The sequence below is a fragment of the Varroa destructor genome, unplaced genomic scaffold (genome assembly GCF_002443255.2).
Source record: "Varroa destructor unplaced genomic scaffold, Vdes_3.0 BEIS01000001.1, whole genome shotgun sequence".
NCBI lineage: Eukaryota > Metazoa > Arthropoda > Arachnida > Mesostigmata > Varroidae > Varroa > Varroa destructor.
Genome location: NW_019211454.1, coordinates 40156936 through 40178966, shown reverse-complemented (window position 1 = coordinate 40178966; position 22031 = coordinate 40156936). Strand labels below are relative to the sequence as shown.

The window sequence follows — 22031 nt, the reverse complement described above, 5'->3', positions numbered from 1 at the left end:
CCTCTTACTCCTCTCCGTTCCTTTATCTCTCTCTCTCTCTCTCATCCACCGATCTGAGCGCTTCTCGGCTTTCGGTGCTGTCAGCTGCACTCGAAACACACATGTGGTCGCTGCCTTGTGCGGTGGTTCTTTTCACATTTGAGGGACGAGAGTTGTCCTGGTCTCTCAGCAGCTCGCCACTCTTCAGCATAGTCCGAGACTTGTCCTAGCTTCACATTACACAAGGGAAGGACCGTTCTCCATAGCGTTCTCCTAACACCTACCGATTTGCTTAAAGCCCCATCGTCTTAGACTCTACATACGTGAAGCACTTTGGATCTTAAGATGAGATGGACGAGTCGGACGGGACGAAACGAACGCTGGTTAGGTAGTGGTTCTCCTCACTTCAAAGGTAGCGAAGTGTCTGTCTCCGGAAGCACCTGAGTACCAGGTCGACGGTACTGATGGCGGGCCCAGTGGCGTTAGCAACGGCCCACAGGGTCAAAGACGCGAACCTATTTAGGAAGACAGCCGCCGCGTCCTCGTTCTGGAGACTATATATATATATATATATATATATATACAATTGCGCAAAATGGACGGTTGGAAAGACGGCCGACAGCAAAGGGGATGGGGCCCAGGTAATCTAACATGGTAAGGCGAAAAAGAAACGAAGTTCTCCGACAACGAGCCAAAAGCAGCGTCGAACTGGTTGGGGGTTTTGGGTCGTTCAAGGGACCTCACAAGGAGTTCGGCGTAATAGGAACCCAGGTGGGGTTGGTTTAAAAATCAATTACCTTTGCCCCTGCTACCTTTTCTCTAGTAGCCTCAGACACGCTACTCGGCTTCATTCCAACAGGATTATTCAATCGAACACATACAGAGCATTACACAGCTCAAGTGTGAGAGAATAGTAAGTATTCGCTGATCATCTACGTTGCCAGAATATTTTTCAATTTATGCAACAATGACTCTACCTATGTTCCTACAATTATATAGGAAGTATCAAGTTCATTATCGCGACCGTATTTTGACATTATGATAGAGCAAAATAGGAACCTGCAAAGCAAACATTTAGTTGGATCAGTGATAAAAGAATTCAATTTCAGGGTTTGCCTTTTACTACCTTCATCTAGGCTTAAGATTTGACTGTTAGTGGCAGAATGCATCTATACTATAATATGCAATACTGCTTTGTTACCGTTACCGTTGCTTGCAAATAAACGTTATTTTCACTTAGTGTTTCGCACAATGCTACGTACACTAATAGGACCTGGATGATCAATACATTTCATTACGTCTCATGTCTGCGGAGGCACGGCTGTTAACTTCTTGCTCTTCGTAGATACTGTGGGATTCAGTAAACCTTCCGATCTTTTCTCTTCCAGATTTCACTTACGCAAATAGGTTAACTTATCCGTTCCTCATCACGACCGAATCAATAAATATCCGCCTGTCGACGAAGTTACTGAACCTACATATATATGTATGTAGCTTCAGTAGGGCTACGCTGGGCTCCAATCAGTAGCTTTTAGCCAATTGTGGTATTGCTCTTTGAAACTTTGTGTCTTACAAGGAGTTGTTTTCTTTTCCTCTCTCTTATATTGTATCTGCCTGACTTTTTGTCAGTCGATACGATAAGACTTCGACCCCAATAAAGCGAGGTCTCAGTCGTTTTCGTTCTTGTATTTGACGTATTATTCAATGGCGACCGCTGCATGCATCTATAACACGCAGTTAGATTCGGCGGCCAACTATGGAGGCAGTACACAGTACAGCAAGGAACAAATAGGTCGAACCACACGGGTTGACGATTGTACCAAGCAGACAAGCCACGCTTGACTGCTACAACGATCTGGCGATACGGAGTGGTCGTGGTGGCACCAATACGAGCTATCCTTGAAACAGTTCGCGAAGTGTGGGTAAACCACGTCCTGCGACCCATCTAGCCCCAGCTACCGATCCTCGATAGGCTGACGTTTGGAGCACAATCAATTAACTTGAAAGTAGCGTATCGATAGCTGTTAGTGTACCATACGAACAGGCATGGCTGCGTTTCTTTTGAGTCGACTGAATTGCACGGTATCTGCTGCTGACGATTCTGGGCAAACCGCTACCCCTCCATCTATCTAGCAAGAATGTAGAGTATCCTAGGATTAACAAAAGTGATTTTCGTACAAAATCCCATCTGTGTGCATATGCACACCGGTATAGTTTGTTGCTTGGTCTTCTGCTGGTCTATGGACGTATGCTACTTTTATGAATGTACGGGTGGCTGACTAGGCAGGCCAATACTCCACATATGCAAACGCTCACTCCTTTTCGGTGTCATCTACATTGTATTCACGAGGTACTGGCAAAGCAGTGATAAATAATAGATGTTAATTAGTCGAATATGCTTGTTCGTAAAGCGACATTACGGTAAAACTTAATTTTCATTTATCAATGGCTCTCACAATATCGACATAGACTTTACGGAGCACTTGAGCATTTAGTGGTAAATTGGTTGGCTATCTCAAACAGTAAGCGTCGAAATTGTAGAGACTGATAAGAAGCTCATAGTTTAGCTAGCTCATAGGACATACCTGATGGACCCCCTTTGTAAAATCTTGGTAACTATCTAGTTCATCAAGACGGTTACCCAAGAGCTCGCCAGGGCTTATTACATTATTCGGAGTATGTGTATTCACTTCAAAATGATAAGGTTTCAAGAACAACCTACAGACGACGTGTCGTTCTGTTACAAAGCTCCTTTTTCAAATCACCATAATTTGCTTTTCAATGTATTCTCTTCCACCCATTTTAATTCATCGTTGATGACGACGAGCGCTCGTTTCATGAAATGGTTAAGCTTTATATTCCCTTACCCTATCAAATCCGCCCAAATAGCCCTGATAGTACAGCTTCTTTACTTATACTCGTATAGATGTCTAGTCTTCTGTCTGTCTTTTCGCTATAGTAAAAAGCTAAGTTATTATCTTGTGTCCCTTCTGACGTCACTCGATTATTGTTGGATGGATAGAAACAATAACCGTCACCCAGGCTAACCCTATTAGACGTCTGGTATCTGGATGAGTCAGCGGCTAGCTGTCCGCTTACAATAGAAGCGCAGACCAGAATACTGGCCTGCTCGTCTCCCGGCGTGCCTCCACCCCTGTAAGGTCAACTGGGCTAGCTGCCCTGTCAGTTCGTCGGCAGGCTCGCAGGCTGATATGAACGACCTGGTTAGCGGCCCCTCACTCGTTGCTACGTACGGCTGTAGCAGCAGCAACTACCCGCAACGACCTTTCTCAGTCACTCCCTCGTCGTTTCACATCTTCCTATTCCTATATCGTCGCCCCTTCCCCCATCTCTCTCTATTCCCAGAGGGCTCCGGCCAATTAGCCAACACGGCTGCAGCCGCGCCACTGCCTCAGCCACTAAAGCCAACTCTGACGTTCCGTCTGAGACGCTGAAGCCCGTACTCCCGTCGGATGGACGGGCTTGGACGATTTGACGACCAGGCCAGCTCGAGCGAAGTCGATTCATAGTCGACTCAAGCGCTGTACCGTCTCGTTTCCCGTCTCTCGTCAGGGTTTCGAGCTATTGGTCTGCTTCCTGCGCCATCACCCCTAAGTTCCTGCCTGCTTCGTTTTCACTGAGGTCCTACACGAGCGGGATCAGAGGTCAGAGGTAGGATGATCTCGTCTCGACCTTCATCAGAGCGGTTGTATTCTACCACCATGGTATCGTCAGCAGCCATGGTGGCTGCCGCCATCCGAGGCTAACGCAGACGCTCCAACAATGCGTCCCTAGAGCACCTACAGAGAGAAGCGTTAAATTGCTTTCACAACATACCAAAGCCTTACTATGGTACTTAGTTGGCAAGGCAGCAAACCTAAGCAGCCGGCCGCCACTTGTTCGTTCATGATACATGAATAGGCACCTGTGTGAATGTGCCAATCAACTGCAGGCGAACTAAAAGACCCCTGTTTCCGCTACTGTAACAAGGAATATTATAATGCGAGCACAACGTTATGTTATTAATCCGAAGAGAAATGCAAATGTTCGTGGATTTAAATAAGGTCATTTTGCATTTCATATCCAATCAAGGTGACCTAACTGGGCAATTCTGTTTCAGTTAAGGCGCCCGATCAGCTTCTTTCGAAGAACAAGAAAAGGTCGGCCTGAGACAAAATTTCTCATAACACTGAACGGGCGGCTCAGCAGGTGGCGCCGCACGAACATCGTACCTTCTGTCAATAACTGGATCCTTAAGTATCTTTCGCTGCTTAATGCTTTTCTGCATCATGTGAATCACCTACGCGACAACCTCCATGTTCATGTTTAGTTACGTCTTCGTCTTGAGAAGTTCATGCATGCGCAATGAGATAGTATGTCCTATAAAGCTCCCTTAGGGGGTACAACCGTTTGCTCGATTCTCTGTTAACACAAGTTGACCATACAGCTGAGCTAAATGCGCACGCTTGCCCACTTGATGCAGAGTGCACGTACTAACCTGCGAAGGTAACATGCAACTACATTTAGTCTTGGTTGGTAAAAAAAAGTCAAATATAAACATTTTTTTGTGCTGCTATCTCTAACATAGTAGCAACGCTAAGCAACCCCGCTCGAAGTAAACTATGGCAGAAAAAAACCATGTAATTATTCGATTAAAGCTCTCATTTGATATCGTATGCGCTGCTGTTGTCGTTACCATCGCCCTATGCATCCCATCGGCATACAGTTATTGTAAATTCGACTCCTTCTCTAAACCATTGTTTGATAAGCTCCATATCACCGCCATTGTGTGTACCTTTTCTTTTTCTGACTCGATGTTATATATATATATAAACGTTCATGACCCCATGATAACGCCAGCGTATGTATTCCCCAATGTTTTTGTGTGTGTATTATAAGTGGCTGTGTAGCGAGGATGGGGTTGGGTGTACGCCCGCCATAATGAAGTATTGTATCATCAGACAGCAGTGAGGAGCGCCTCTGTCGGGCCGATCAGCCTGATATCTGGATGGGTCGGGAATTGGCTAGCCACCCAGCAAGCAAGTTCTATCTCTCGCTCGCCCGTTTATCCACCCACCCACTTTCGTGACACTCTTTTGGAACAGATGTGTTTGACAGTTGAAACATATGATACCGTCGATGACGTGGGTGCACATACTACATTCACTCGTTTACTATTGATCCTTTCGTCTACGGTCCGTGCTAAGTATTAAGCTATACAATAAAGTTCTGTCGATTCGCTGTCAGGATCGCTGACGCCCGCCACTGCCGCGTCCTCGTTGTCGCTGTCGCTATAATTCGTTGAATGGTCTAGTTTCATCATTGTAATTATTATTACTATTGCATTTTCTTCCCTGTCTCTTTCGTCATTGGAAAGAACTACGCTGTCTACCAACGAAAGTAGTAGTTGTTGATACGATGCGTTATGGTACAAATAAACGCCTTGGACGAACACAAGGTGAGATCAACGCAATGGGTATAAGCAGAATTAGTAAAGATAATTATAGAAAAAGAAAAAAAAAAAAGAAAAACTTTAGCGATGCAGCAAAGATTGGTCTATTGTCTATCCTGCTAGGTCACATTGCTTGCCATCGTACCGACTGTCTGGCACCTACCTCAGTGTAGCAGTTAATTACTGTGTGGTTGTCAATGCTACGAATGAATTAGTTCATTAGGTCGTTTACGGATTCTGTGTCTCACGGCGTATCGGAGACACTGTTTTATTACTACGAAGCAAACCTCCTTACGCTCCTTAACAGCGGAAATGACTTGATTTCATATAATTTTTTCACTAAATTTATTTGAGCGTGGAAGTTAGTGGTCTTAATGCCATGCTTAAAATATAATATGCCTTCAGAGTTACACGTTCTTTGTGTTTGCCCCACCAAGCCGAACGTAGAACTGATGGCCAGAAGCCGACTTATAGGAGTTATGCAAAATTCGTAACGCCTCTTACATGTTGCCAATGCGTGATCTTGTGTAGTAAACGAAGTGACTAAACAGCACATAATTTCAAAGAAAGCAATATTTTTGCCTACTTAGTAAACTCAAGTCAACGAACATACGCAACGTGTGGGACTCGAGTCAGCCGGGCGTGTTCCTATAGAGGAAACCGATGTTGACTTACAATTGTCTTGACAGTTTTTTAAGGGCAGGTTTGAACGAACAGCGTGACCCGGGCTTAATTTCCGCTTTCCCTTTTTTTTTCGGAGATGAAAGGGCTTACCCTTGTGCAATTGGACTTACTAGCAAGGTGAACTTTATCTTAACCCTCAGCCACAATTTTTAGATGCACCACCATTTTGGAGGCGATGACAATTAAGATGTTAGGCAAATTATTACTGATACTGCAATAAATAGTACGTTCGTTTGGCTTGTAGTAAAAACAGTGAGTGGCTACTGAGATTATGGACAGGAACATATTGTACCCATTTTATCATAGACGCTTTTCAATAAACATACTGGACATTACTTGATAACACAAATATTCTCCGTTCTTCCGACTTACGTGGTCTGCTTATCTGAGTTCCACCGAGGGTCGAAACAACCGTTTGTTGTCTGACAATAATGAAATCTGTCTGAAAAATAATGATTTTATCATCTAATATCGTACACATGTAGAGCATCAAATATGAAAGTAGCATTTATAATGGCCTGATGCGCTCCGTAGAGGTACGAGATAACAAAGTGTTGGGGATCTACAAACAAAGGCGAGTCCTGTATGGACGGTGGCCTGTACCAATCGAACCAAAGAAATCACTGATCTGTATCTAACGGATCTGCTGGCGTTCGCGTTCAACTCAAACCAAGTAGAAATATGTATTTTAAATTTACGCTTTCGGGAGCAGCAGACAGGGTGGCGGAGGCAGCAGCCTGCTAGAGCTGTTGCGGTTTGCTGCTCCCCCATGTCTGTTTCGGCTACCACACAACAACGGGGTATGACTATAGCTAAAACACAGCAGCAATGTCTTAGTTTAAATGACATGCGCCGTATGCCCTGCACACATAACGTCGTACAGTTCGTTAACAAGCTGATGTGATTCGAAATGGCATGGCCGTGCAAACGACATGGGCGGGTTTTTTGCTCATGTTGGTGCAATCGGTGGCTGGCTGACTTCGATAGTTGGTTGAGATTAAAGTGTCAGATCGCTTAACGCTACAGATTCGAGATCGTGATTTGGGAGGTACAGACTAAGGGTAGGTGGCGGCTGTGAACGTGCGCGTGGACTATTCCACGTTGTACGAACTCGCTAGCTTCGATAGGGTGGGACAGGAAATGCCTGCTATGGGGCATGCATAACGTACGGGCGGCAAGCAAACTGGAAACGAAAAGCAAGCGCAGGCAGGCGCAATTTCAGAGTGTTTCCCCAGCGGAAACGATGGTTTTATTGTCGAGGAGACGGAGAGAGAGAGAGAGAGAGAGAGCAATGACGGCTGAGAAGCAGAGGTGAGATTGAGCGGTTCGATTCGTCACGACGAGGGCGCGTGCGACTACCATCGATCAAAATGGCCTGAACTGTACGCCAAATTCGCTCAACTGCTTGTTGTCTTTCAGCACAAGTCCGCTTAGAGAATCGAGCTCACCAGTGAGGCTCAAGCGTGCTAGCCAGTCGTTTAGCCATCCAAGCAGTTATCCACGAGCGATGGTACACGTAGTTGTAGAACTGGTGGGAGTGTTTCATCGAGTGCCAAGGGACACGACAGTAGGGAGACGTTCTTCGAGAGAAACAAATAGGACACGACCTCGTTTGCGTTCGTTTGCCATTGTGCATCCATTGGCTGGCCTCCCTCGGCTTCTTATGAAAATCACACGAGAAGTATGTGTGGACGTTCGATGGGACACTATGTCGTCTTAAAGAACTCTCTAGGTAGCACTATTGGGCCCGCCTTTGCCGTACCGTTAGCACGGGCCGCATAGGCATATAACGAGGCCAAAGGACAGGGCGTGGTTATTTCCCCACCCCCGTCTCGGGCCAAGCTCTCGGAGGGCGGGCGAAAGCAAAAGTGGATTGATGGGGGTTCTTAGGCCAAGCCTAACCTCGCTTCATCCATCATCTCCACTGCCATCCGCAGACACCCCGTAGACTACTTGGCCTTTTGCTCGTCTCGTTCGATGCTCCTTCATCTAGGCAGTGGCTTTTCCTCGTTCTAGCCGTCGGCTCAAACCAACCTCTGTTTTCCTTCTGTCTTCCTCCTTGTTCGTCTTCACTTTCATCCGTGTGCATCCCCCACCTATCTGTTCTCCCGTTCACTCTTAGACATAGCTTGTTCCCGCTCTCGGCCCCTTTCTTCATGGCTATGCACATCGGGCGTCAGCCATGACAGAACCATCACCACAGAAGAGAACAGCACCTCCACCACGCCACTCTCTAGGTGGCTCCCGCCGGTATTATGAGCTGGCACAGATAGAGAAAGAACCCAAACTAACACTCTTATCCAGCCTTCCCTGACGTGGCTCGCCGTGCATATTCGCGTTTCTGCTTGTGCTGCTGCTTCTTCCCGCCTCCGGAAGGGCCCACCATCGTCCCACAATTTTGTGAGCCCTCGTCTTCGTCCTCGCCATGAGGGTTCCCATAACTTGGTTCTTCGAGGGCTTTTCTTCAGAGTCGTTAACACACACTCTTCCTAGAGAAGTGGCGGTACATTTAGCGTTACCCTTGGGTCATTGTCATTGATGTTACTATCCGCTCTTAGAGCATACCAGCGTCACTAGGAAGACTCAGGACAGTCAGATCAATACGAGTGATTCGCATTTCTAAAAAGGTAAAACAAGTTGTAGACTTCTGCAAACAGATTCTTAACTTTCGAGGCAAACAAGAACGGCCAGTCAGGATTCTTAGCCAGCGTACGCTGTAATGTCGCGTCATCGAACAGGGGCAGTCGTGTCTACCAGGTTAGGGATAAATAACGAGTTACTATCGCGTAGGCAAGATAAAGGCACATGTTAGACTACTCATTCTTCTACTGTTGGTGTTTTTTTTTAGCTAACTATTTCATCAAATCACGTCCTTCAAATTATTCTAGGAAGTACGAATTTTTACAAAATGAATGTTGATCTAATTCATATAATGGCGACAATCGAATCAGCTGCTACATCAAAGAGGGCCATCTATATGGAGTGATAGCATCATGCTTTGATTACCTTGGCATTTGATCTCGCAAGTCCAGCTAGCTATGTTTCATGCAGCTATCCATGAAAATACTAGTTGGGATTGGGGGGATACTCTGCGAAGGAGATCGAGTTGTTAGAAGACGAATCCCAGGGCCTTTTTTTATCGTTCGGGGTAGCGTTCCGGAGGTTGCTGCTTTTTGTTGCTATTAAGCATCGAACAAGAGTCCCATGTGAGTGCGTGATTTGGTTGGGATGTGTGCGTGGGTATCTACTGGTGCGTGAGTCACCTTACCAAGAACGCGGAATGTCTCCACTCCCCTGTAGATTCCTGCTCATTCACTTAAGTGCCTTGAACCCGCTCCTACTTTGCTGCCCTTGTATTTCTGCAACAGTAACGACGAATAATCACGATAGTGGCAAAAATACTATACGTTCGGCATCGCTTGTTCTTTCCTGTACGTTAGACACTTTGGCTTTAGTCGCTCGTGGACTCGCCTTCGGTTCTTTTTTTTTTCGGTACCAGCGAGAGCCAGTCGCTGTTGTTACCATTGAACTTATGGGTCCTTGTCTGATTTGCTATTGGTAGTGAAGTTGAGAATGTTCACTTATTTTTTGGAGGATGCCGTAGCCCCGCTACATACTTACTCCTTCTCCTTCTTTTTGGCGCTGTATTTTCTGCCGGTAGGCAGAAGGTAAGAGTGCGCTTCGACTTATTGCCACCTTTCTTTCTGCTCCTCTACTACTATCATTACTGGAACCCCCACCATGGTCATGATGTTGCAATGGCACAGAGACAATCTTACAGGCATTCCAGCAGCAACGGCATTCCTATGATCGCCCTGTCGCCGAGGGCGCGAAGAAGCTTCACTCCGTCGCACAGCCGAGCGAAATAGCAAAGATAGCCGCTAGAAACTCAGCGTCGCGCGAAGTTCCATGAGTTGTTCCTTCGCTGCCTCTTTAGGTTTGAAACGAAGGCGCAAGCTAAGCACTCACCAACCTATCCAGCAAACCTACTGAAGAAGTTCCCTTTGTCGCAGTCGTTTGCCGCTGCTATTGTTATGGATACGTCGGGGGCTGTTGTACCTACTACTATCGTTGTTGTTATGGTTGCTGTTGTCGGTGCTGCTGGTCCATTGACTCTACAAAACTTTGTTTCTTTTAATGCCATCACCTGTGACCGAATTCCTTCTCTTTCTAGATAGTCAAAAGGAGCAAGTTCCTCCAGTAAGGTAGCGAGATTTCCATAGATGAGTAATGGCAATGGTACATGCCGGCTCACATGGGTCCACTGTTGCTACCGTACAAATCTGCCCTCACTCACCTTCTGCGTGTCGCGCCGACCAACCCTGTTTGGAGGTACGCCGTCCTCGCCGGCAGCTGCAAGTAACGGCCTCAGCCGAACATCATAATCCAACGTAGCTGCACAGTGCGTCGGCCGCTAGTCGCAGCATCACCTAACTGTTTCATCTCTCCATACACAGAACTACTTGCACCCCTTCGAGGAACAGAAAAAGAGAAAGTAAACTCACCAACAACAATGGCAACGCATGGCAGCGGAGACAGTGACGCCAGTAACGGCATCAGCAGGTCCATCAAATCGCCGTAGCAACAACGACAGCAGTCGTGCCAGCAGAAGCCATAGCAGGAGGTATAACAGTAGCTGTATAAACAGCTCCTGTCACGTTAATTGCCAATCGGAACATGGGGCAAAAACGAAGGGTGCGAGCGAGCGGCTAAACCCCAGGAGTAGATGTACAAAGGAGTTTGTAAAGGGAGGGACGGAACGTACGAACGATCCGGATGGAAGCACGGTAAGCTTCAACACTGTTGCACCGCTAATGCTAGCCAGCTGGGAGGCGACAGCTTTTAGCGCAGCCGCTCATCTCCAGTGCTCTTTGCACACTAAAACTCAACCAAACTGCCATACTATACGTGCGTCAAGATGGTATTGGCTGTAGGTAGATGAAGCTAGCAACTAACCGAACATGGCATAGCTGTCAAGCAATATTAGGTGCCGTTATAATAGAGCGCGCAGTTACGAACTTTTATTAGTAGGGCTAGTGGTAATAGAAGTAGTCGTAGAGTTCCTATGAGCCGAATCAGAGTGTAAGCGGAGAATGGGGGCGAGACAAAGCAGGAAAAGTACCGAGCAACTACGGCTGAACTATCTCTTACTATTGAAACCGAGAGAGAGAGAGAGAGAGAGAGAGAGAGAAAGCAGCTAGGAGGATCTACAGCAATTCTCGCTCTTGGAAGGCCACGAACTGCCTGAACGGTTCGCTACGCTAACTAAATTTATGGGCTATATGCATTAGAGCCTTTCTAATGTCCTGCCTCAAAGCCTTTCTCGGCAGCAGAGTCCCCGTTACATTTTAGTAGTGGAGTTCCTCGGCTCCTAGACGGCCGTCAACTTGCCGCAGTGAACTTTGCTGCAGCTAAACTGCTGTTCCCGTCAAACACGGCTCCCATTACTCCATCGACGAATGTCCATTACTAACACCCTTCATTCCGTGGCCCCCGGCCAGCCACCACGCGTCCCGACCGCATAGATAAGCGGCTATAAATGTTAACGTACTGCTCTCTTTGTGCGCGCACCAGATCAAACTCGGAGTTGCAATGAAAAAAGGGAAAGAGAATAGAATCAAGCTTTGGCCAGACGTTTGTCTACTTAGATAAGATCGTGGGTATTTCTGTACAGGTGCTCTGTAATTGTTTGACAATAAGTAGTTGAAAGGGACAGCAATGTGTACATATAGATCTTGTACGTACCTGCTTAAGTTAAGACAAGGATAGCTCTTTTCTCGCTCAAACATGCACACACCATAAATAGCAAGGACGATTTACTCTAATATATAAATCATTAGTACCTATTTTGACAGTAATAATTATCGTTTACGGTGCTTCAGGGATAAATGATCCGGCAGTAAGTGAATTGTGTTAACTGATGTTCGTAGAAGCACTGCAACGGCTTCTCTTCATTATCTTATTCTAGGGCTATTCACGGTAATCGATGTATATTTAAATAGCCCTTGGCTAACAGTCAGAATATTTTTAGCTTATTAGACTGTTATAAGTAAATAATTTGGTAGTTTTAGTGAAACATTTATTACAGCAAGGTAGGCTCCTATAATAAACCTGGAGCAGCAAAAAGCTAAAACTGTATAATGTCTGCTCCTTATTATATGTTAGCAAGCGCCTAATAAGATTTGCGCTTAATTGTGTCAAGCCAACAGTCAGCATATTCTGTATGGTATATCACTCAATTTTGCTTCCGTACTATCGTGTAGGTACACTGTTGTCCTTCCCATGACTCCTAAATGAATGTCTGCCAGATACACATACCGCATCGCCTCTTCTTTCTTCCATCCCATTTAAGAAGCGCTAGATCAGATATTTATTTCCATGACGCGTACACCTACAGAGTAGCTACACAGCAGGTGCGCAGACAAATAGCCAGTGAAGTGATTGTAGAGCGATTTTGTCTACATCTATGATAGATATTCCACAGTTGTTCGCGATGTCGATCTGCTGAGTCACTGTAGCTAGTCACCATTTCTTCCTCAAAAGGGAGTAGGAAATGAAAGAGAGGGGCAGATATTGGGGTCGGTTGATAAAATCGACGACCGACTGCCCAAGTGGTCTGTTTCGGCTTCCATTATAATTTTCTACCGTCGCCAACAGCGATCGGTGTACAGCTCACTTCACCGCAACCAACATGTCCTACCAGCCACTGTGTCTGCTCTACGAACGACGGCGGTAGCTAGGACCTGGCAAGAAAAAAAGCTGGCGATAGCAGCAGTAGCAGCGGCCGACGGAACGGAGGTTAAAATAATTAATGTTCGTAATCTTACCTGTTCTTCTCTGCCATACGCCTGCAGCAACGGTAGCAGCGGGTGCGACTCCTCTGGGAGCAGCAAGGATAACAGAGGCATGAGGTGCGAAGGGGAGACCTACATCTATCGGCTTGGGCTCTACCAAACGAACACTGAGAAAGCCCTATGCTAGCAAGCGACAAATAAAGCACAGGATAGTAGTTACCTAACAAGAGGCGGCAGCACAAGCAGCAGCTGTAAAAGCAGTAGCGCCAGCAATAGCTTGTGTAAATCCGTACATTTAGCTTTGTTACAAACATGTATGCCCCGACGGCCGCATAGGCGCAAGCAAGCACACATTTTACCTATTATTTTTCTATTCTGCTTCTGCCAATCTCAGACCAGCTTGACCGATATTATCAACAATGGCATACATAAAGAAAGGACTGTCTATGCAGAGGCTTCTAGTAGCAACACCAGTAGTGGCAAAGAACAGAAGCCCATAGGTGCAACGCTAGTATGAAGGTACTTCCTTAATATACATGTTGCTTTACGACGTGTATGCAGTTCTACGGCTGCGAACTGAGCTATTCTCTGTGCAACTCGGAAGCTAGCGTGCAGTGGAGAAGAAGATGTCTATATTAAGCTTATATAGCTGAGACCTTGCTAAAGCTAGCATGCCGGTGCATGGGCAATAGAGGCTACAAGGGCGGGTACCTGGCATAAGCCTGAGCCGCTGGTAGCAGGCGCGATCCGAGTTCTGATCGTTTTTACGCTAATTCTTGCCTGCTGTTGCTTTTTCTCTCTTATTATCCTTGTCGGTCCGTCTCTCGCTTGGTGCTGTTGCTACACTTCACGACTGCGTCATTTACTATTTACATCAGCTTTACCTTTTTGTATGCTCCCCCCTCCTCTCTGTTTACTTTTTTCATATTTATTGCTATAATTATGATTATGGGACAGGAATGAAAAGGTCCTCAGAGCTGTCAGAGTAGGACAGCAGGCGGGCGACAGAAAAATAACGGACGGTTTATAAGCTGTTGAATGGCTGGTGGACGCCACCCTGAGAGCAGTCCTTGGCTAACTTTCAGTTGGCTGAACAATGGTTCAGCTAAGTTCTTCAGCTTCATAGATGTTACTCACTCTTTTTTGCTATATGTTCGTGTCAACGGATGAAGTATAGCCGTCGTTCGCGCCCAAACTGGCGCCAATGATGGGCTCATTCGTTTTGGATAGGCTGCCATTGTTAAGCGTGTTAATAACGCAATGCTTAAATGGCTATGTGGGCGGGATTTCTGGTTATGCCGACGCCGTTGCGGCCCCAGCTAGTAATGGTGATAGTAATGTTCCGCCATTATGAGATGTTTTACCATTAGTTGCCGATTCTATTTCGTTAGTATCGCAAAATGATACATAGCAAGCAGGCATTTGAAGATGCTTCAGGTGTTTCAATACGCGTCCGACTTCATGATGGAACATGGGAAATAGTGCACACATAGGTGAGAGAAACCGAAGCGTATTGTTTTGCAGTGAGGCAGTAAGGCAATGATAAGTTTGCGAAATGTGTCCATATAACCTCGACTGCCCGGTGAGAATTTCATTCGTAAATAAATCAACTCAAGGCCGTACCAATCACGAACTCACTGTCCGTTATGTGTTTAGCTAGCGCCCCGTCATCCCCATAAGGCGTCAGTATCGTTTTCGTAATACAGTCCAGTATTTTGTATTATCGCTGGTCCGTACTAACGTGCAGGTATATCGAATGCGGCGAACGAGACGTACGAAGAGATTCCACTCCCAAAGGAAATTCTATTTTTACGTCGACACATTATTAGAGTGGCGCGCAGAAGCCCCAAATATTCGGGACGAGTGGCAAACAAAGGTAGGCAATCGCGAACTTCTGATGAATTATAATGAAGATAACGCCGTGCTTTATTGGCACGCTTTCATGTATAAGACAGAATAGAATGTTGTCGACTGTAGAATAATATAAGTATAGCAGTTGCGACTTATAGCCGAGAGATACGTAACAAAGTCGACGAACCTTCGTTTTTGCCCAAGAGCTTATGTATGCATGCCGTTCAGCTTTATCCACTGACAGGTCTGAATGAATGGCATGAAGAACTAGCAGTAGCAGTAGCGTTACCGGCAGGAATAGCAATATAAATACCAGCGTAAATGTTTGCCCAACATTTCTGTTTAAAACAACTTCACACAAACATCCATCCACGTACACACCCACGATAACACAGTGACGGAACTACAGCGAGATAGCAAGTACAATGTCAAGTGGTAATACCAACAACATCGACCGTAAGGGAACTGCAAGCGGGTAATTTGTTCCATAAACGAACGTACAAACGAATATTACCACCACATGATTACCGCTACTAGCAACGATTGCGGTAGCAACGATTATTTTTGTAGAACAGCAGCAACATCAGTAGTAACAACGACATTACCACTATCGACAGCATTGGCGTCTTGCAGAGAACAGTGACGACGAAAAAATTCTAACACAACCAGCCAATGCCCCTTCTTCCTTTTATGGTCCTACCCCGTTTGCCTCCATCACCATCGCTCTCTCTCTTTCTCCGTCGGTCTGTCTATCATGCTTCGCTTTTGGCAACCATCCGTTCCCATGTGCGTCCTCCCCACAGCAGCTTCCTTTTGTCGGCGAGGAGCAGTAACTTCTGGTGCTGCCTCTTCCGCAAGCAGCGACTGGGGGGCAGCAAGAATCGGGCAGGGTACAGGAATCGCACATTAGCCAATTGGCTCTCAAGGTAGTAAAACTAGTTCGTTTCTTGCATCACAACTCGGAGACGAATGGGCAGAAGGGCGCAACCAAGTCGAATTGCGCCGTCCAGAGAAATCGGACTTAGCTTTGGTGTCAGGATGCCGACGGACGGGACAATTGAGTCGGCACCCACAGACCCACTCGTCCCGTCCCACAAACAGAATTGGTAACACTAGAAACAACAGTAACAACGAGTCGACGCCAATAGCATCCCCCAAAGCGACAATGAATGCGATACAGAATTAAAAGTTCTTTTAAAGGGAGTCCTAACTCCTAGCTACCCGTTCTAGAAACATTGTACTAATCGCAGCTAATGTCACCAAACCATTTTGTTATTGTACCTTTCACATTCAATATACATACGCGTATATACGCAGCAGAATGTGTGCATAAAATGTACCTGTTCTAATCATTGTGCAATTCGCGTCTGCAGTTCCACGCAGAAATTGAACTTTAGCTATGTCGTAGCTCGTAGCTATTTCGTCTTCGCTTACCGGCTACTTCAGTTGACTCGATTTGTCCATCTTGGTCAACGCCTGTCTCTCTCCGTTGACGTACTCTGACGGGCAATTAATTTGAGACCGATATTATGCCTAACACCCAGTATAGTAACGGTGACAATAGCATTTTCTGGTGATCCGTGCTCGCACGTACGAAGGAAATTCAAATGTAGTCTTGGCTCCAGTGGGACGTAAGGTGCAATCGTTGTCATTCTCGCACTACGTATTGAGCCCTCCGCCTGTTCATCCAGCCCGGGATAAGAACGTCACTGCTTTCCAATATGTGGGAGTAACTGAATGTGGCCGTCTGTGCAAAACGCTGGTAACCATCATACAACTTTTCTCTTCCTCTACTCTACACCACAGACAACAATTATAGAACGTGATTAATTATAAAACAGCTGCTGCTTCTGCAACGGTGCAACGGTGCTTGCACTATCGACGAAGGAAAGGAACAGCCGCTGTTCAATACCGGTCGGTACTGCGGTACGGGTGCGTTTGTCTGTGAACTTCTTAATGCTGCTCGGTTCGCTAGAAGCTAACTACTCAACTGCTGGCACCCCTACATAGATATTGTCTACTCTTTTATTTGCCTCCAGCCCGCTATGTACAACAACTTACAATACAGCACGGGCGAGGCCTTGGTTTGATCTTAGGTCTCGGTTTAAGTATCTACCCCGTTAGCCTGCTGCTATTGGTTCGACGAGGCTGCTATTATGAGTTGATCACAATTATAAAGCTGTGCGCGTGCTACGAGTGGATATGCCCACGCCAGGGGACGCTGGCGACGACAACAACGACGTGGCGTAACGACGGATGTGATGCGTATGGACAGCTCAACTGAGCGTGAACTAGGCGTCGGGCGAGGTCGGCAGAGCCAGAAAAGAGGGCAAGCAGACAGAACACACGACGTATTAAAGGTCGTCGTTGTAGTCGACGCTGACTGCAAGAAGGAAACTACGATATCTGCATATGCACCAGCTTCATATAGTGGCACCGAAGAACGGCTACGGTGGCGTGACAGCAGCTGGCGAGTGAGCCAGCCAAAATAGCGGGGGGTCAGCAAACGCGCAAAAAGAGAACCAGTCAGTGCTGTGACGTGGCCAAACTCACGCGAATTAGGCGGCAACGGCCGCGGTCGGTGATGCTGCAACCACACGAAATCGCAGATTCAGGTTTTGACGTTCGTCAACGAGGCGGCTAGGAGAGTACGGCTTGGGACGACTATGAAAAGACAGAGCGAATCGAATGATGGCCGCGACCAGCTGAGGCTATGAGCCTCGCCTGCACGCCCACGCAGTCACTATGAGCCATATAGAAAAGAGAAAGAAAGAGGGCCCGGTGGCACTGTCAAATCTGGGTTGCAGGAAGCAACCAGCAGAAAGGCGTAGGTCCTAGCAGGCTGAGAAATCGAAAAGGCCAAAAGGACGAAGGCCGCTCGCTCGCGGCACGTATCTATCTGTACAGCACGCCCCTCTGGCTTACCCCCTTTTACTGCTGCCTCGCTCAATTCCAGGCTGGTCCCTTGCATGACCGTTGGGCCCTTCTTGCCGCTCGCCACGCTCCTTTCCATCGCCGGTACAACTCCAGCGCGTATTGATATTCAACAGGCCAGCCAACGGACAGCGGAAGACAAGCGAGGTGTGGCCGACAAAAGCTGTGGCAGTGGAGGCGAAAGCAGAGCTGCTGTGCCTGCGATGGCGGCGTCTGGGGAATATCTTGCATCGGCGTTATCAGAACGAACCGATTCCCAGAAAAGAACGCGGTTTAGCGAAATCCGGCCAGCACTGAAAGCGATGGCGGGGGTAAGCGAAGGGTCGAGAAAAATATCTGCGGGGAGGCTATAGAAATACAACTATTGGCATTTGCTCCAGCATAAGTCGATGAAAGCAAGATGAACATCAAAGATCACTGACCGGCTCTGCATTGGCATAGCATGTTTCATAGCTAAGGGTAAGTATCCAGTTTGCACACTCCCAGTTCTGTGACGTCAGTTTTTCATCTACGTACTTCAACCTCGAAGTAATACTGCTATAAAATAAAATGTAACATCATTTAAAACAACATTCCCCCGTAATATCATCATAAAAAGCTTTAGTCGGAAATCGCCAATGTGTACACACTTGAAGATGGGAATCCTTCTTCAAGATGGCTACGCACATCAACTGCAGTGTTAGTTTAGGCTATATATGTACGTTACACAACATTTGATATAATATTTTTAGCCATTACCGTTTTTGGCTTTAACCACGAATACTGGCATATATTGTACTGTGAAATGAAGTAGATGCTACGGCCTATTACAGCTACCGTCATTGGACGCCGTACGGCTTACCTTCCTCTCGATACCGCGAAACCGTGGATGGTTGGTCGCAGTCTTCTGTCGGGTCCGTGGCAAACAGCACTAACAGAGGTAAAGAAGAAGAGCAAACGAGAGAAGGAAAAAGAGCAGCTGAAAGATTGAACAGGGACCCGGCTGGTTCGGTATCCATCAAACTGTGACGTAGGCCGGCGAATATTCAATGTAGTACTAGCGCCACCACTGTTCCACAAATTGGCTCACCATGCCTGTATGTTCTGTACCGGATCAGAATGGTTGGCCAGCTGGGTGGTATCGTGTGATATAGGCTCAGCCACACTATTACGCTTCGAATGCTACGGTGCGTGGTCGGAGGCTCCGAGTCATGGAGGTAGAGCAAACAGCGAGGAAATTGGTTACTTCCTGCAATGCCAGCAGCGCCCCCTTTCCGCGTCCCACGCTCTACGCGTATAATCCAGCAGCCAGTGTTGACGAACATCGAGGTTTCGCCTGCAGAACGATCTAAGCGGAGCCTTGTCTTCGCCGCTGCCGCCCTCTGCGCCAGAGAAAACAGAAGCGATATCAAAGCATTGCTCGAACTGGGTCAACGACTCCGCGTTCCACTGTAGAAAGGCAACTCCGATCGTCCTGGCACACATCGACGGGGCACAGCCAGACAAGCAAGAATTTCTGAGATAAGTTGTGGCCAGAAGAAGAACGTTTAGAATAGCTCTGATAGTAGCGTCAGAATCTTTGCCAATGTGGGTTGCCACGTTAGTGGCTAGACATCGGCCTATGTATCAGCGGAAGGGGCAATCGCAAGCATAAAAACAGATTAAAAAAAAGATTAAGAATGAATCGAATTTGATTAGCTCCAACCAAAAGATACCCGTCTATTGAACTTTTTCAATCCTTATTTCAACCGAGGTCGATTATTATTTGTGTTTATTGTTATATATATATATATATATTTATATTATCATATATCAACATTTACACTTATCATTCTCTTTGACATTACAGAGTCTAACCTGGTTTATATACATATATGTATATATATTTTTTATAGGAGATCTTGATAAAATACTGTTGTAGCATTACGGTTAAGACAAACTGAATTATCGAACACGGGTTTGGACTTAGTAAGAACTTAAATGGACGGTTTAGGTGGGACTAGATGCAAAGCTTTATTAACTCAGTTCGTTTGCGCTTTCAAACCATAGCATAGACGACTTGTACTGTTATATGGCCTTTATTGCAACTGTTAACCTATACATGTGCTTCTGCGATAAGAAGCTGTAGACACAAAAGTTGAGAGCATTGTATATACACTATAACATCATAGTTATGTGTACGAGTAATTGTCATCATTTTTTAAAGTCGAACAGCAGTAAGAACAGAGATAGTGTAATATTTATCCCTAGAATATATATATAGAAACCCCCCTTTAGAAACGACAGGAGATGGCGGAGAAGACAATGTATTCGCTATAACTGATTCCTCCTTTTATTTTTTGTTCTTTTTCTTCAACAAGAACGTCGTTTGCTTCAAAGAAACCGAGAAGTACTACTGGTCTATTCTTATTTTGATTCCGGAGTCGAATTGTCGAAACGGCACACCTTGTTTTTCCCACATTAGTCCCCATTGTATTTCGTTTTGATCGTGCATGTACCCACATACACCCCGCACATATTTACGCACTTTTTTTCGATATACTTTTTAAGTCTTCTTCCAGAAGTCGTTACCGTCGTTACCCTCGTTAATGGCAAAAGTTACTCTGCTTTTCTAGCTTACTTATTGAGGCTAGCAGGTTTAGACTTTGTGTGACCCGTATCTCTTTCTCCTCTCTCTCTCTCTCTCTCTCTCTCTCTCTCTCTCTCTCTCTCTTTCTTTCCCTCTCCCTGTATATGTATAAGGGCTTACGCTTCCTTGGTTCGAAGACGGAAAAGTTCTTCGGGAGCGTGTGCCGGCGTGTGACTGCTGGAACAAGACGCTCACGGAGCGGTCAGGCTATGTAAAGGCTGCTATTAGTTTTGTCTGTACTTTTAGACCCAGCCTAAAGTGTACTGTCGAACGATTTCAGCAGCACCAACAAAGCCTGTATACGCAGCACTGAAACTGGTATACGTCGAGACACAGCCGATGTTGATACGAGCATTGGCTGTGTTGCAGATCTACTCGCGAAGTAAAGGGCTCAGCTGTATAGTGGATTCCCTAGGGCCTTTCCGCCGTTGGTACAGACGACGGTGGTTGTAGGCGGAGGCGACGCTGGCGGGAGCCACTAGTTACCGCCCGCTGACCAACGCATACTCAAGCAGGCAGCCTCGCACATCCATTCGGAGCAGGCCTGCCTTAGGGTTCATTGGAGGTTGGTCGGGCGTAGTACGACTGCTGCCGCAAAGAAACGAGCACATATGAGAAGGTTAGCAAGAAAGATGAGGGGTCAAAGAGGAGGAGGACAAAGAAGGCTGGGTAATCATAGTAGTGGGTTCATCGGGTGGGAATATTGGTGCTCATATCCTGTCTCATAAACCAGCTAGGTCCTGGTGGCGCCATATTACAACGGAGGCCGTTGCGGGTCAATTTATCCAGTCAAGCTTTCTATCTGCTTGCTAGCTTAGCAGACGAACCAACGATCAGGCAGGCTAGGTCTGCAGACTGGCCGGCAGGCGGTAGGCTAGTCACCCTGCGTTAGACATCCATCTTAGTGGCGCATGGGGATCATACGGAGAGGGAGAGCTTGCGACGAATTTGCTTTGTTGGCTGCTAGCAGCCCGCCTGGCAAGTCAAAGGCTCTAGGTAGGTCGGAGCTTGAGAATTCCTCATGGGCCAGGGAAGATCCAAATCCCTCCCTCTCTTCGGCCGCAGACACTCACTCTGAAGAGAAAAACACTGGCTGTTGCCTTCGTCTGCGTCCTTGATGCTGTACGAACAGGCAGACAGGCAGGCAGGCAGGCAGGCAAGCCGCGCAGTGCAGAGCACGTCAGACAATCGGTCGACGGCAGCCAAGAACGATGATAGTGTTTGTGATGGCGGCAGGGTGGCTGGTCAGGGGTTCAAGCAGGCAAACTGAAGAGTCCTATCCAGAAACAGCACCAAGAACAGGACAAGCCTCTGTATTGTGGCGACAGCACCGAGGCCAGTCTCTGCTGCTGCTGCTGCTACCACTTCTACTGTTACTGCCGCCAAAGTACAGTCGCCCAGGCGCGGCCGCTGCCGCAATGATTATTAAGGAAGAACAATATGCCCGTCAGCGCTGTTGCGGATGCCGCGTTCCATGTTGATACGTGAAGGATATTGATTGTTTGACTTTGCCCTTTACTTCTGTATAGACAGACACGAATGAAAGCCGCCGACAGCCTTCGTCTGTCTACCGCTAAGCGAACGTCGCTATTTGACGAAAGCCGTAGAACGAGGGCGACAGTTCATATAAGCGAAAAAGAGGCTTAGGCAGAGATCTATTACTATACGTAGGTACAATACTTGCCGGTGTGTAATTAACTAACGTTAATTGCACACTGCTGCTGTTACA

At 46.7% G+C, this 22031-nt stretch overlaps 1 protein-coding gene across 8 annotated transcripts in view; it reads right to left on the bottom strand.

Moving 5' to 3' along the window:
- Positions 1–22031, bottom strand: part of LOC111247121 (protein O-mannosyl-transferase TMTC3-like) — a 196258-nt gene that overhangs the window by 114199 nt on the left and 60028 nt on the right. The window contains exon 1 of one of the 8 annotated variants that reach the window (XM_086979369.1): positions 9384–9442. The exons of the other annotated variants lie outside the window; for them this stretch is intronic. Coding sequence (XP_086835495.1) covers positions 9384–9427 — 44 coding nt within the window. The 5' untranslated portion in view covers positions 9428–9442. Of the gene's footprint in view, positions 1–9383; positions 9443–22031 lie in introns of those variants that run through there. 8 annotated transcript variants of the gene reach the window in all.